This window comes from Astyanax mexicanus, chromosome 4 (assembly GCF_023375975.1).
Source record: "Astyanax mexicanus isolate ESR-SI-001 chromosome 4, AstMex3_surface, whole genome shotgun sequence".
In the NCBI taxonomy this organism is placed as follows: Eukaryota; Metazoa; Chordata; class Actinopteri; order Characiformes; family Acestrorhamphidae; genus Astyanax; species Astyanax mexicanus.
The window spans coordinates 57,154,142-57,169,209 of record NC_064411.1 but is presented as its reverse complement, the minus strand read 5'-3'; the positions used below and the strand labels follow the sequence as shown (position 1 = coordinate 57,169,209).

At 37.0% G+C, this 15,068-nt stretch overlaps 1 protein-coding gene across 2 annotated transcripts; it reads left to right on the top strand.

Moving 5' to 3' along the window:
* Positions 1-467: 467 nt before the first annotated feature.
* Positions 468-13,938, top strand: cdc20 (cell division cycle 20 homolog). Of its 2 annotated transcripts, none has more exons than XM_022668298.2 (11): positions 468-729; positions 2,438-2,637; positions 4,398-4,543; positions 4,638-4,734; positions 6,089-6,214; positions 6,313-6,509; positions 6,591-6,685; positions 9,100-9,328; positions 11,222-11,347; positions 11,972-12,089; positions 13,425-13,938. In XM_022668298.2, exons 2-11 carry the CDS (start codon positions 2,448-2,450, stop codon positions 13,586-13,588), a joined length of 1,488 nt encoding a protein of 495 aa, XP_022524019.2. In that variant the 5' UTR covers positions 468-729; positions 2,438-2,447; the 3' UTR covers positions 13,589-13,938. The 2 variants fall into 2 exon arrangements, with proteins under 2 accessions (XP_022524019.2, XP_049334876.1); XM_049478919.1 differs by having other exon boundaries at positions 469-634.
* Positions 13,939-15,068: the final 1,130 nt, after the last annotated feature.

Genomic DNA, 15,068 nt, shown 5'->3' with positions numbered 1-15,068 from the left:
TTTTTATTATTATTTTATATGAAAAGGTTTTAGAACAAGAATAATCTTTAAAACAATGTTTTTTTACAATAATAATTTATAAGACACTTATTTTGTTTATTTATGTATTTTTTATAAATAGTGGAAAATGTAATCGTTTGTTTTATTTTATTCTACTGTATTCTGTGTTATGTTGTTTGATTTTATCGTTTTATTTATTTTTTAACAATAAAAAGTCTACATTTTATTTTATTTTATTTTTTATTATTTTATTTTGTTTTGTTTTTGTTTAATGAATATACGCTTTTTCCGCCGCTAGAGGCACAAAAGAGGACCGGTTTCTACGTCACATCTGACCGACAGCCCCGCCTCCACGCACAGCGACCAATCAGCTCCGAGGATTTCGTACTGCGCCCTTGGCAACGGGGAAAAATACCGTTTGAATCGACCAATCAGAGCAGCGCATTCAGACATTTAAACCGCTGCGTGGTTATTTAGGTAGTTTTGGACGGCACCGTTACCGAGCGGCGGCTTAGAGCCCGAGCACTGAGTTTATTCACCGCGGAGCTTTAAAACATATAAACCACCTAATATACCTGCTCAACCCGCGGGGCTCAGACTGCTGTTTACCCGGGAGAGAGAGCTGAAGACCCGGGTAAGCGCTGAGGGCTGTAGGGGGTTCAGGGTTACTGGGTTGCTTGGGTTTATATGAATCTGTAGAGCTGAGGTGGTTTATAGGGTCTTATAAAGGTAAGTTAATGTTAATCAAGTTTTATTAACATTAAGTTATGAATTACATTTATATTAACGTTAAACTGGCAAAAATTTAGTTGAAGCATTTGTTTAGCTTGTTTAAATAGTAGGTTGATTTTAAAAATCTAGCTAACACCCAGCTTTGTTAACCTATCTACCCTAGTTGTCTACTGTGTTCTTTTAATTTTGCTGTAGTTTAAGACTAATTTAAAAGTTTTAAAAGTTTTTAAAAGTTTTCCAAAGCTTTTATGTATTGTTTAACATCTTAAATTGCAGTAAAATAGCTTTAATTAATGGCTAATCAAAGATTTGCTTGGTTATGTCCTATTTTAGACCTGCAGTAGTATTGCTAGATTTAATCAGTTAGTAGATCAATTATATACTAGCTGAAATATTTAGGAATTTTTAGAGTATTCAACTTTTTTTACTAGAATTTGAAAGCTTGACACCACTTTAAAACTACTTTTCTACATATATTTTAAATATTAATATAAAGCTGCTATTTGAGTTTTTCGACACTGGATAATTATCTAGAGAAGGTAAACACAAGTTAAACTTTTGTTTGTTTTGTAAAGTTGAAAAATACTGATTTTTGTTGCAGTAGATAGTGTTACAGGCAGTCACAGTAGTGTGTTAAGTGGTAGCACTGAGTACCTCATAATAATTGTATTGTTAATTCTATTGTAGAGGGTTAATTAAACTTGAAACTGTTAGAAAACCAACATGTAATGTTATACATTTGGTTTCTCCTATACTGATCTGAAAAAGAGAGCTACAATATGGGTAAAAGCTGGTATTTGAAACTATTATATGTATTATGATTGTTATATTATATGTAATCTTTAAATTGTTATAATTTCTGAACTTTTGGGTGGTGCCCTGCTTGCCAGAAGATGCGGATTTCATTTTCCTGCAGGATTTGGTACACTTTGCACACTGCCAGAAGTACCAATTGTTTTTTATATAATAATCTAATTTTTTAAATTACAGACACTGATTTTAAGGTTTTCTTAATTGTCTGTTTGGAAAAATCATCAACAATAAAAGAAATAAACACTCAAAATGGATCACTCCATGTTTAATACATCTATATAATTTATAAGTAGGGGTGGGCGATTTGGCCCTAAAATATCACAATATTTTATGATATTTTTGTGATGACTATACTTTTGGTCATAGGACAAAACACTGAATTAAAAATGAATATTTCAAGAATACATTACTGCAGCAAAATGAAAAATACATTTTACTATTGCATACGATATGCTGCGCCCCTAACTGAGATATAGATATAAAAAAAAAAATACAAGAATTTAATCAGATTTGTAACAGAAGTCAATGATCAGGAACATCATAATACTAATAATAATGCACTCCAAAAATACTCCAAAAAATTGATTTTTTTTCTTTCTTTTGCCAAAAGCAGCAAAAAAAGTAGTACCCTTATCTGATAATTAGGGGTGGGTGAAAAGACACCATATTTCATGGTATAATATCGTTCATCATACTCAAAAATGTTGGTTATTATTCTGTACAATACAATATGGTACACTTCTATATGAGTTAACATTTTGAACTGATTTACTGAAATACACTTGTTTTTGATATTCTCATTTTGTTTAGGCTGCATTAGTACACCAGAACACTGAAATGTCTAAGTTGGTAACATGGTTGATCTGATGTCTCACTCTTCCTCTCGTTGCAGTCAGATCATCATGTCTCACTTCGGGTTTGAGAATGATATCCACAGTGTGCTGAAGCTGGACATGCCCATCACTAATGCTCCCATGGCCAGATGGCAGAGGAAAGCCAGCACCTCCAATTCTACCAACCCCAACACCCTATCACCCAACAAGAGCGCCAACCGCTCACTCAGCAGCTCCAAAACCCCCAGCAAAACTCCAGGTATTAACACCACCAGGGTCTTTAAATGAAGATGCATGATGGTGTTCATATTTGCACTATGAAACACAACTACCTCTTTACGAATAAAAGCAAAAGGTCACTTTTTTCATGAACCAGCCCACATTTGCACCAGTTTTAGTGGAAATGAGGAGCGTCCAAGAAAACGTCCTCAACAGCTGATTGCTGAAGAACCTACGATTCTTTGGTTCCTTCTGTGAAATATATTTTCAGGTTCCAGAACCAACTGTTTCATATGGAAGCAAATTAAATTAAATTAACAGTAAATCTTAAAGCGCACCTTCCGTCGTTTTTTTCTTTCATTTTAAAATGTCTAGTTGTGGTCTCTAGTATGAATGAATGACATGTGAGCCGTTTTTGTAAAAAAAAAAGTGCTCAGGTGTCTCTGTATAGCTCTTTTTTTAATGGACTGTTTTAGGGGTGTGTCCAAAATGACCGGATTCCAGCTTTGCTCATGAATATTCATACATGCAAACAGCATGCAAATATCTCTCCTCTGATTGGCTAGGAGCACTGCGACGCCCCTCCACCGCTCTGCCGCTCACTGCCTCCCACCTCCTAACTGATGAGCGGTGATGTTGCGTCGCTTCAGCTCCGCCTCTGGGAGTTTCTCGAGCCAAGGTGGGCTGGTCTGTGAGTTTCTGCCTACGTAGGCAGAAAGATCATTCAAAATTCACCCGTTTTTCGGAGGGGGGGAGGGGGGATTTCTTTGCTTAGCTCCTGCAGACAATGGGGGCTGCAAAACAGTTTAATGTGCAGGTGTACACATTCAACTCGGAGAGACCTACTGTATTCCACAAAAAACAAGAAAAATCGGATTTTCGCGGAAGGTGACCTTTAATATTTTGAGGTAAAGTCATTATTTTTCAAAGTACCCAATCTCTTTATTTTGATATAGAAAGTCATTATTTTGAGCAAGTTTTTTTTTTTTTTTTGCGCGATTCCTTTAAAAGCACAGATTATTTCATGATTTGTGAATCTGCATCTGAAATATTCCTCATTAAAATCCATTTTGCGCCTTTATCTCACTTGCTTCTATCTTTGTACAGCCTACTAGTATCTCGGAATAATGACTTACTGTCTCAAAGTAATGAGATGGTAAGAAATTGAGATACTACCTTGAAATAGAGGTGGCATCTCAAAATGATGACTTTCTGTCTCAGTTATGAGACAGAAAGTAATTATTTTGAGATTCAAAATATGGTATCTCAAAAATAATAGCTTAGTATCTTAAAATAAAGACTTATTATTTAGAGACAGTAAGGTAAGTAATTATTGAGATACTACCTTAAAATAATATGGTATCTTTAAATATTGAGATGGCAGTTTACTGAGCTGCATTATTATATTTTTAGGTGGTGTTAATGGGCCTCCATAGCTTGAATTGTGCCAAACGGTTCAAAATTAGGAACCGGTCCAGTCTTGGTGTTCAAGGGCTAAAATTGAGTGTAAATTATTATTTGTTGACTGATTCCATAGAAATGTTTGGAAAACTGGTTTGTAAAATTAAGAGCTTGCATTGGCTCGGTCAAGAGATGCACAGTATATTGTTTCAGCATTTATCACAATGTATACAATGGGAAAAAATGCATGGTTTCAGAGGCTTGATAATTTAGTAAATTTGACAAACCCTTCCCATTATATGCACTGAAAAGAAAAAAGCCAATCATGTCAATCATATTGGCGCTAACTGATTATTCTTAATTATAATTTTATACTTTTCCTTTTGTCGTGTTCTTCAGGGAAGAATGGGAAAACCCAGAGCACTCCCTCGAAGGCCGGAGCAGATCGCTTTATTCCGGTCAGGAACTCCAAGCAGATGGACGTGGCGAGTTTCCTCCTCTCTAAAGAGAACGAGCCGGCGGAGGACAGCACTTCTGCAGTTTCAGTAAGACCTGCTAACGTTTTAATGCTGGATTTAAGTGGTGGACTGAAACTGGTACCTGCATTAGTCTAATTTCTATCTTCTCTCATCCAATCAGTCCACTCAGAAGGCATGGTCAGTCACTCTGAACGGGTGTGATCTGGAGGAGGCGAAGATCCTGCATTTAGGGGGAAAACCACTCAACGCTCCTGAAGGTATTTCCTGTTTAAAGAAGAAATCTGGTGTAGAGAAACTAGAGAACAAACTCAATCCTAAGACAAGACAAAATTTCAACCTTTTTTTTTTTTAAATTTTACTTAATGAAATGATTTTAAAATCATTGCCTTGGGGTTTGAGATGGTCTAGTACAGACTAGAGCTGCAACTAATGACTACTTTGGTAGTCGATTAATCTGATTATAATTTTTTTCGATTCGTCAGCGATTATTTCTGCCATGTCCATCTCTAAAAACAGAAAAAACAGCTGAACATGAGATTTAAAGAGCATTTAAATGTTGTTTAAATGTGATGTTGTGTTTGGGGACTTTTTTGGAGACACAGACCAAGTTTATTTTGTCAAATTAACCATTAGTCAAAAATGAAATTTGTAGTCTGCAATTTTAAATTAAATTTTAAATCGACATTGACAGTTATATCGACTAATCGATGCAGCCATGTAAAGACTGAGGTGTTTGGGATGAGTGTTTGTCAAGAGTTGGGGCAAGGTTGAGAGATGGATTTTGGGACAACTACAGGTGTAATAATATTATGATCTGGATCAGTTGATGAGTTTGTCTATTTGGAGTGATTCTGCCTCTGGTTTGGTTTGGTTTCACACAGGCATAAGAACCTAAACGCACCAAAATGTGCATCAATAAACCCACTTTAACACAGAAGGCTGAAAATTTGCAGCTGTGCTTTTTAAACACTATTTAATGGGACTTGCAGCACAGATGTGATCAGTGAACGCTGCACATACCACACTCTCAGTTTGTAAACCGCATGGAGCAGCAGCAGAGACGGCATTTGTTCATAGCTGTGGTAATTAGTGTTATCTGGCTAATATATCAGATAAACTGCGCCTTATTAGCAGTTTAACTCCAATAAAAGGAGTATATTTGATCGCTGGTGCTCGAACTCGGTTCTGATACTGCAGCTCACAGACGCAGCCTTGTGCTGATCCACATCACCCTAGGAGTGATGAGGGGAAAGAAGAGTGCCATCTACTGTACTGTACCCACCCAGAGAGAGCAAGACCAACTGGGCTCTCTCAGGGCTCCGGCAGCTGGCAGGCGGAGTCTGACTTCACATGTGTCGGAGGAGGCGTGTGCTAGTCGTCTTTACCCTCTTTGTGTTTTGGGGCATCACTAGTGATGGGGTGAGTCCTAGTGAGTGGGATGGGTAATTTAAATTGAGGAGGAAAAAATTAGAAATAAAATAAACTTATTAACATTGTGAGCAGACTGTAATTCAAAGCGTTTCACTGCGAGTCGTACTGTCTATTACTATGTATTAAAAGTTTGGAACATTTCAGTGCCTCCTTAAATTAAAGATCTCCAATATTCCACAGGTTACCAGAACAACCTGAAGGTGCTCTACAGTCAGACGCCGACGCCCGCCTCCATGAAGAAGACCCGGTACATCTCTACACATCCTGAGAGGATCCTGGACGCTCCTGAGCTCAGGAACGATTTCTGTACGTCAGTTTTAATTCTGCGTATTTCAGGTTTTAACCTGCAGAATTCAGTGTTCTGCTGGTTCTGAGTGAACATCACCTTCCTGTCTCTGCTGTAGATCTGAACCTGATGGACTGGGGCCGGCAGAACTACCTGGCGGTGGCGCTGGCGGAGCACGTGTACCTGTGGGACGCGTCTCAGGGGGACATCGTCCTGCTGAAGAAGATGGAGGAGGAGAACGGCTATATCTGCTCCGTCTCCTGGAGTCGAGATGGGAATTTCCTGGCTGTAGGAACCAGTGACTGTAAAGTGGAGGTGGGTGGAGCTGCTGGTTCTCCAGGTTCTGATTCAGGTTGATTAGTGTTGGTTTAACGTTAAATCTTCTCTGATCTGCAGTTGTGGGACGTGCAGTATCAGAAGCGGCTGCGGAGTATGGACGGACACCGCGCCCGAGTCGGCTGCCTGAGCTGGAACGACCACATCCTGTCCAGGTAACGCCCAGGGGCCCAGTGGTACTTCTGGCAGTGTGCCAAGTCCTGCTGGAAAATGAAATCCGCATCTCCATAAAAGTTGTCAGTAGCAGAGGGAAGTATGAAGTGCTGTACACTGCTTACCATAAGTACCAATTGGTCTTGTATAATATTCTAACTTCCTGAGACGCTGATCGCATAATCAACAATAAAAAAAATAAAAAAATAAATAAAAGTTTTCCGGAGAGAAATCTCTGTAGATTAACATCAGTGCACGTTTGACTTTAAAAGAACTATTTTTATTTTTGCACTCATTTATTCTTAATATGGTAACCTCCCACCACCCAGTGGAGAGACCTGCTGAATTGGAACGGAAACATGGTAACACCCCTGTTCCTTATTAGTGTCACGTAATGTGCCTTATAATCCCAGGGTGTTGTATAGTGCGAAAAATATAGTAATTCATTCCCATGCCTTAATTATCTCCTTCCCACACACTTGGTTCTCATTACCATGCCCAATAAGTTGTCACGCTTTTTTTATTATTTATTTGTTTATTTATTTTTATTTATATAAATACATTTATAACTTTAGTACGGAGCCCTTAGGATGACATTAATTTTTAATTTTGCCCACTATGTTTTTGTTAAACTGTTACTTCAGCAAAAGATGTATCCGGATGAGATTATTTTTCTCAGGGGGTTCTGGGGTAATTTTCTCTTTTATGGGGGTTTTTATCCTCTGATTTTATTCCCGTCCAGAACGATCATGTACGTGTTTTATTTCTCAGAAGTCCTTTGAGTAAATTACAGGATTACTGAATTATTTACTGTTTTTCTCTGAACTCCGTGCTCCTCCGGTAATTTTAGTCCCGTCCGGACGCACATCTGAGTTTCGTCTCCTCGCCTTTAATAAAATAGATATTTGTCCACTACCGCGCACCATAATTACACTTTGGGAGCACGTTTCCACGGAGATCCACGTTAAAAACACAACAGCGAGTGAAAATGGAGGAGCTACTGAAAGCTGTGATGTCATGTGACCGAGAGTCTTAAAGCCTAAAAACTCACTGATCCTCCTGTTTTTCAATTGCAGTCTGGATGCAGGAGTTTTGTCACTAAAGAGTAGAAGTGAGATTTTTCAGACATCCCCCTGAGAAAAATGATCCCATCCAGATAGGGCTTAAACGTTTTCTCAAAACATGCATCAGATCTCTCATTTTAGTTCATTCTGGACATTTCTGCCTTTTTTTTCCCATTTTCTCCCCAATTTACACGGCCAATTACCCAACCCACTCATTAGGACTCCCCCTATCACTAGTGATGCCCCAACACACCAGGAGGGTGAAGAATAACACATGCTTCCTCTGATACATGTGAAGTCAGCCACCGCTTCTTTTTGAGCTGCTGCTGATGCTTTAGCATTACCGAGCAGCATCACAGCGCTAACGCTCGGAGGAAAGCACAGCGACTCGGTTCTGATACATCAGCTCACAGACGCCCTGTGCTGCAGACATCACCCTAGGAGTGATGTGGGGAAAGAGCACCATCTACCCACCCGGAGGGAGCAGGGCCAATTTTGCTCCCTCTAACGCCGGCAGCTTGATGGCAAAGCTGCACGAGCTGGGGTTCGAACCGGCGACCTCCTGCTCAATTTCTGCCATTTTTAACTCCTTTTAAATGAGTGGATTAGAAAATTGCACTACACAACTTTGTTACACAACTTTGTTAGCTGTGAAACAAAGACCTTGTGGCCATGCCTTAATTATCTAGTTCCCATGCATAAAGCTTTTTTTTTTTTTTTTTTTTTTTTTTTTTTTTTTTTTTTTTAATATAAATATACATGATTTAATTTTGCATGATTTCTGTACTAAAGTTATGATGCAAAGGAAAATAGGAATAAACGGCTGCAATTACATTTTTATATGGCCAATTACATTTTTTTAGATAAATGGTTACTTAATCAGCAGCAGCCAATCAAAATGCATCTTTACTGCAGGTGGTTGAGACTTGAGTTGGTGCAGGATTTACATTAGCAGATTCCACCCAAAATCAGATGGAAATAAATATTTTTTGGGGGGAAAAAAGCTAAAAAAAATCGAGTCTAAGCCCATCATGCATGACTTTACCAGAGACTACAGACTAGAATCAACCAGCACAGACTCTCCACAACTAAAAACCTTGGTTAAAACCAGGATAAAAGTCCTGTGTTCAGCTTTAATTGGCCAGATTGAGTAGATCTGTTAGAGCAGGAGAGCAGAATGCTCCATCAGCTGCTCCTGTACACTAGAGGGCAGTGTTTATTTAGTTATTTACTCTGAATAAAGAGGAAAATGTGCTCAGATAGAGTAAACTACTCTAGATTATTTTAGAATCTGTTTTAATAAGATAATCCAGGTTCTCGTTCAGGTGGTAACGTCTTCTCTGCTCCTGCAGTGGTTCCAGGTCTGGTCTGATTCATCAGCATGATGTTCGGGTAGCAGATCATCACCTGAGCACTCTGAGAGGCCACGCCCAGGAGGTCTGTGGACTCACCTGGTCTCCGGACGGCAGGTATCTGGCCAGTGGTGGAAACGACAACACGGTCAACATCTGGTCCGGAGTTCAGAGCAGCGCCCAGCAGAACCCGGTGCACTCCTTCACCGAGCATGAAGGAGCGGTGAAGGTGAGTCCAGCTCTTTATAAACTAGTTTTCCCTGTAAAAAAAAAAAAAAAAATTATATATATATATATAACAGCTCTAGCACTTAAAAGAGCACTTAAAAATGATTTTCTTTGATTTTACCAAATTGAAAACCTCTGGAATATAATCAAGAGGAAGCTGGATGATCACAAACCATCAAACCACCAAACTGAACTGCTTGAATTTTTACACCAGGAGTAAAGCAGCATAAAGTTATCCAAAAGCAGTGTGTAAGACTGGTGGAGGAGAACATGATGCCAAGATGCATGAAAAAAAAACTGTGATTAAAAACCACCAGGATTATTCCACCAAATATTGATTATTTCTGAACTCTTAAAACTTTATGAATATGAACAGTAGATATGAATATTGTTTTGTTTGCATTAATTGAGGTCTGAAAGCTTTTTACATCAGATCAGAGTTAATGCAGTAATTTAGCCTCTACATGATGTAGCTCTCATGTTTGACACATTTTATTACTAAAGATTTTGCGTCAACGTTTTATCTGATTCATTGGGGGGAAACCTGCTATCAATTTTAATTATAGTTTTAGTTTATTTTTTAATTTTTTTTTGGTCCAAACTGATGTCTTAAATTGTATGGTCATGAAAATGTACTTTGAAGGCATGGGAAAGTCATGAAGAAAAATCATAAATTTATTTCAGTGTTTAAACCCTGAAATATGTATGTGGTAACCAGGGTAAGACAGATAAACACTTCAGAAATTAGTAGCTTTTTTTATTATTATTATTATTATTATTATTATTATTATTATTATTGTGTGTGTTTTTTTTTTTTTTTTTTTTTTTTTTTTTTTTTTAGATTAAATAGAATGTCTGTGTGTAAAGATGTAAATTTGGGATTACTCCATTTTGAAAATCATAAAACTAAAACTGCACTTCGAATTAACTGAGTTAATCGTGAAAATTGCCCAGTACTAGCACTGGGTGATGTATGGGTTTAGGGGAGGGGCAGGAAGGAGGAACTTTTTTTTTTTTTTTTTTTTTTTTTTTTTTTTGTGCATTATTGAGACTGTAATCTGTGTGTTTTCAGTTCAGGGTTGACGGGTTTGGATCTAATGTAAGCAAACATAAAAATTGTCATTTATGATCAAAAAGCAACAATTTGTAAAGTAAAATAAGACTGAAATCCTAGCCTATTTCTCATTAAAAAAATTATTTGTAGATTTTGATCAGAATGGGAGGCAAAACTTAAGAATCTTAACTTTTCTCTTATTTTTGCAAAATTTTGGTTTTCTTCTAAAATCTAAAATAAAAAATGGAGAATCAACTGGGTTATTCCTGAAATTCCTGCTACGTTCACACAGTAGGTAAATGTGGCCCAAACCCCATTATCTTTTACATCGTACAGGTGTGTCCGGTGTTTGCCTGGCTGCTTTTAAACAGCAGAACACACTGAATTGGCAAAAGGAAATTTTAAATAAATTCTAAACTATGGGTTCTTTTTAATGAGCTTTTCAGTGATTTTATTAATCTGGATTAAAGTGAAACTTGATGTGAAGCATTGCTCTGTCTCGCATGCATGACTCTTACGAAGCAAGAACTGTTCAGACAGATTTCACATTTTTTAAAAATTGTGTGAACAGCTTAAAATTAGAATTACTTAAAATTGGATTTGAGCCAGATTTACTTGCTGTGACGTCGCCTCAGTTTTCCCCAAATCGGTACATCATAATCTAATAAAAGCCCTTTTATTCTAATTTAAATCAGGAAATCGGGGGTAAAACATTTCTTTTCCTTTCCCTAAAATGTGATTTTGGCCACAAAGAAAAATGAAGCTGAAATGTTACACTGACCCTTTTTTGCTGATCCTTTTCTAAATATTTCCTGTGTTTTCTGTGGTTTTCTGTTTCAGGCTCTGGCCTGGTGTCCATGGCAGCCCAGCATCCTGGCAACAGGCGGAGGCACCAGCGACCGGCACATCCGGATCTGGAACGTTAACAGCGGATCCTGCATCAGCGCCTGGGACACTCAGTCTCAGGTATTTATCAGAGTGTATTTATCACTACAGGAAAATAATTTTAAACTTTTAATATCTAACCACCTTCAGACAGCCTGTAACTGTTTTAGCTGAGTTTATTTTACCTTATTTATTTTAATTATTTTGTCTTTTTATTTATCTAATTTTATGTTTTACCTTTTAGCCCTTTTATTTATTTATTTGTTTATTTATTTATTTTTTTGCTGCTTTTACTTTTGGCCTTTTACCGTTTTATTTCATTTATTTATTTTATTTGTTTCATTTTTTTCTTATTTATTTTAGTTCCGTCATTTACTTTTTTACAATTGTGGTTATTTTAGTCCTTTATTTCCTTAACTGTGTTTAAATTTTATTATTCTAGTAATTAATCTTGTTTTATTACTCTACATTTTAGCCTGTTATCCTGCATATACTTTTATTTTGAATTATTTTATTTTTTCTTAATTAAATCTTACTTTTTTTTTTGGTTCTTATAATTTAAACTTTCAGTCCCTTTTATTTTACGTAAGCTCGGCTACATTGAAGATGAGGGTTTCCCTAAATGTATTTACCGAGTGGAGATTTTGATGATTGAGTCAGTTTATATAAATAGTCTGAATTATGATCTGTTTTTTTATATTTCAGGTCTCTTCGCTCGTTTTCTCACCGAACTATAAAGAGCTGGTCTCGGGTCACGGGTTCTCCCACGACAAGGTCTTTATCTGGAAGTACCCCTCTCTCGCTAAAGTTACAGAGCTGCAAGGTGAGTATCGGCTCTTACCGAGTTTAGAAAACCGGGTTACCGATATGCTGAATTCAGCACCCCCGCCAGGAAAAGCACCCCCTCTCAGTGTATTTCTAAGTAAGGTTAAAGCATTTATCAAGAAGACTGTACAGACACACTGCAAAGAGAGGGTGCTTTTCCTGGCGGGAGTGCAGATTTTGACACTACTGTGTTGCCGAAAATGAACCGCGAATTTTCTAAGAAACGGTAAAGCCAAGAAGAGGTATGTGCGCCCCCCTAGAGAGGGTGCTTTTCCTGGTGGGGGTGCTAAATTTGGTGAATCAGCTGAAAGAGTTTGTTAGGAAACATTTGCTTCTAATAGCTGTATGGATGATCCTCCCTTATTGTGATGTCTGCTGGTTGAAAACAGCAGACATCACAATAGTCAGCAGGATTAGCCAGAAGACTTCTTCTGAGGGAGGGATCTTTAACTATTGTCTGTTGCAAGTGAAGGAGCAGATGAAGGAGACATTTTTAGCTTCTATTACAGTTAAGCATGAACTAGCTTCTAGTTGGTGTGTTTCTGTTTAGCACAAGGTAATGCTAATCTGTGGTAAATGCTTAGCGTATACATGGGGTGTGGCCAGCAACAGCAACTTTTCACGCTTTTGAGACAAACAGCTTGGCAACCTTTTAAAACTTTTTTTCAACGTTTTAGCGTAGATAACCTTATCCAAGCCAACTTAGTTTTCCCTTTCTAGTAGTACATTTTGCATTGTTTTTCAAACTGTGAAAGATGTCGAAGCTATATTGTGCAATTCTAATTTGGACTGCTACCCAACAATTTGACACATGCATTAAAATTTAAGCTACTTCTAAGACCTTTTCCATACATATCTAAAATACTGTTTAGTTGCTAAAAGTGGGACTTAAATAAAGCATGTTTGCTTTGGCTTTACTTTATTGCTTAACTTTAATGCATCAACTCTTCTGGCATTTCAGCTTTTGTGTGGTGTGGTGTTTTTTTTTTTGGTAGAAATACACTTTTGGTTGCCAAATATTAACTAACAATACTGTGCTTTTGTTTGTGTGTCTGGAATGATTGTTTTTACTTTTGAGTACTTTTAGTACTTAAGTACATTTTGATTATTTTGTAATTGCTGTTTGTCTGTACCTTTTTTCCAAAAGTAAACTGCATTTAGACCTTTTTTATTTATTTATTTTTAATAATTTAACATACTAGTAAACCTATTTCTTAACAACTTTTATTTGTTTAGTGCAGTTTTAGCCCAACACTATTTCCATGCATTCTTTATTTTTTTTTTCTAATGTACATTTTATTAATTTAATTTATTTTTTTCCATGCTTTTCCAGGTCATGAAGGTCGTGTTCTGAACTTGGCTCTCAGTCCTGATGGATCTACAGTAGCGTCTCTCAGCGCAGACGAGACCATCAGGCTCTGGAAGTGTTTCGAAAAGGATCCCACTAAAAAAGCCAAACCCGCCGCCAGCAGCATCATCCAGCAGCACATCAGATAACCTGCAGTTTAATCTGCCGTTCTGTGTATTAATCACTAAATTATGTACAAAGCTGTTGTGTAAATCTGAAATAAAGTTTTAAAGTTTTATTACAGTGGTGAGGGGTGTATAGTTCTTGTTTTTAGTACCTCATGTTTGCATGCACAATATCAAATGATCTCCTGCCAGAAATCAAATAATCCACAAAAATCCAGTATTGAGAATTTTTATATATTGTATACTGGACTTGCTGAAATACACTAATGTTAATGACTGTGCTGTGTGCTGTTTCTGCAGCGGGAGTGTTTAGCATTGTGTGTAATCTGTGTTTAATGTAATGTAAAGGCAAATAAAGGAGTTATGATGTTTTATCCTGGTGAATTTTTATTTATTATAATTTTTTTTTTTTTTTTTTTTAATTGGCCATAAAGCGCTTAAGCTGTGTCTGAGTAGACCTGGGACGTTTGCATTTTATAACAATTGCATGCTTTAATAATAAATAATTTGTTGACTAAAACAGTGAATGCATATACAATAAGCTAGATATAAAGTGGTGTTAGTTTAGTATGGAAAAACTATTGCATGCATCTGTTTTATCACAAAACATGTAATCTGAATGTGTATTATGTAAACTTGTGCGTTTGGTGTTTTAAACATGCTACAGTCAGGTGATGTTTACTAGCACTAGTTTTGGCTGGTGTTAGCGGTTAGCTGCTAATGCTAATGCTGCTGCACCCAGCCTTAGTGAAATGTGGAAATCTAATCTTACTGCAAATATACAGAAGTGCTTTAATCACCCAAATAAACAGTTTTAAGGAAGGAAATCTATGTAGATTAATATTTAAGAATGAGTTTTGTTTACTTAGCTTAGAATTTTAGGTCTGGCAAATTAAAAGGAAAACATGGCAAAACCCCTGTTCCTTACTAGTGTTAATTATGCGGTGCACCTTATAGTCCGAATAATTCAGTAGTCTGATTATTCTGGATGGGAAAACTCTAAGAGCAATAATCAGACCATGCTTTACAACCAACCAATAAAATTGCAGAATAATGTGAAGTGAAGTTCTGGCTTTACATGATATTTACATCACAGCTTTTTTTGTTTTTTTTTTTGCATTAAGCCAGACTATGATCTTATTTCAGCTACAAGATGAATTTACACATAAGTATCTTTCTAGACACACAAGATTGCTTTACAATTACTTTTTACACTAAGCAGCTAATCATGCACAGCATACTCTTAACTGGAAACCACCGTCAACCTGGAGAACTGAATCCAGCACTGGGGAGCCAATCCATATCTGGGCATATATATATATATATATAACATATACATACAGAAGCATCTCAAACTATTAAAATATAATTGAAAAGTTACTTTGTTTCAGTAATTTAGTCGAAAATGTGAAACCAGGGTACCTGTATTAATCACTTCTCTATTTGTCAATCGAATCTGATGGATGATTCTAGGTTTGGTGGTTGTCAGGAGAACGGTACTTGT

What these genes read in the sequence shown, in the direction of transcription:
- cdc20 (XM_022668298.2), top strand. Translation starts at nt 2,448, where the DNA reads ATGTCTCACTTCGGGTTTGAGAATGATATCCACAGTGTGCTGAAGCTG. An exon ending in AACGACCACATCCTGTCCAG is followed by an intron (nt 6,686 to 9,099) that starts GTAACGCCCAGG and finishes CTGCTCCTGCAG; the next exon opens with TGGTTCCAGGTCTGGTCTGA. An exon ending in TAAAGTTACAGAGCTGCAAG is followed by an intron (nt 12,090 to 13,424) that starts GTGAGTATCGGC and finishes ATGCTTTTCCAG; the next exon opens with GTCATGAAGGTCGTGTTCTG.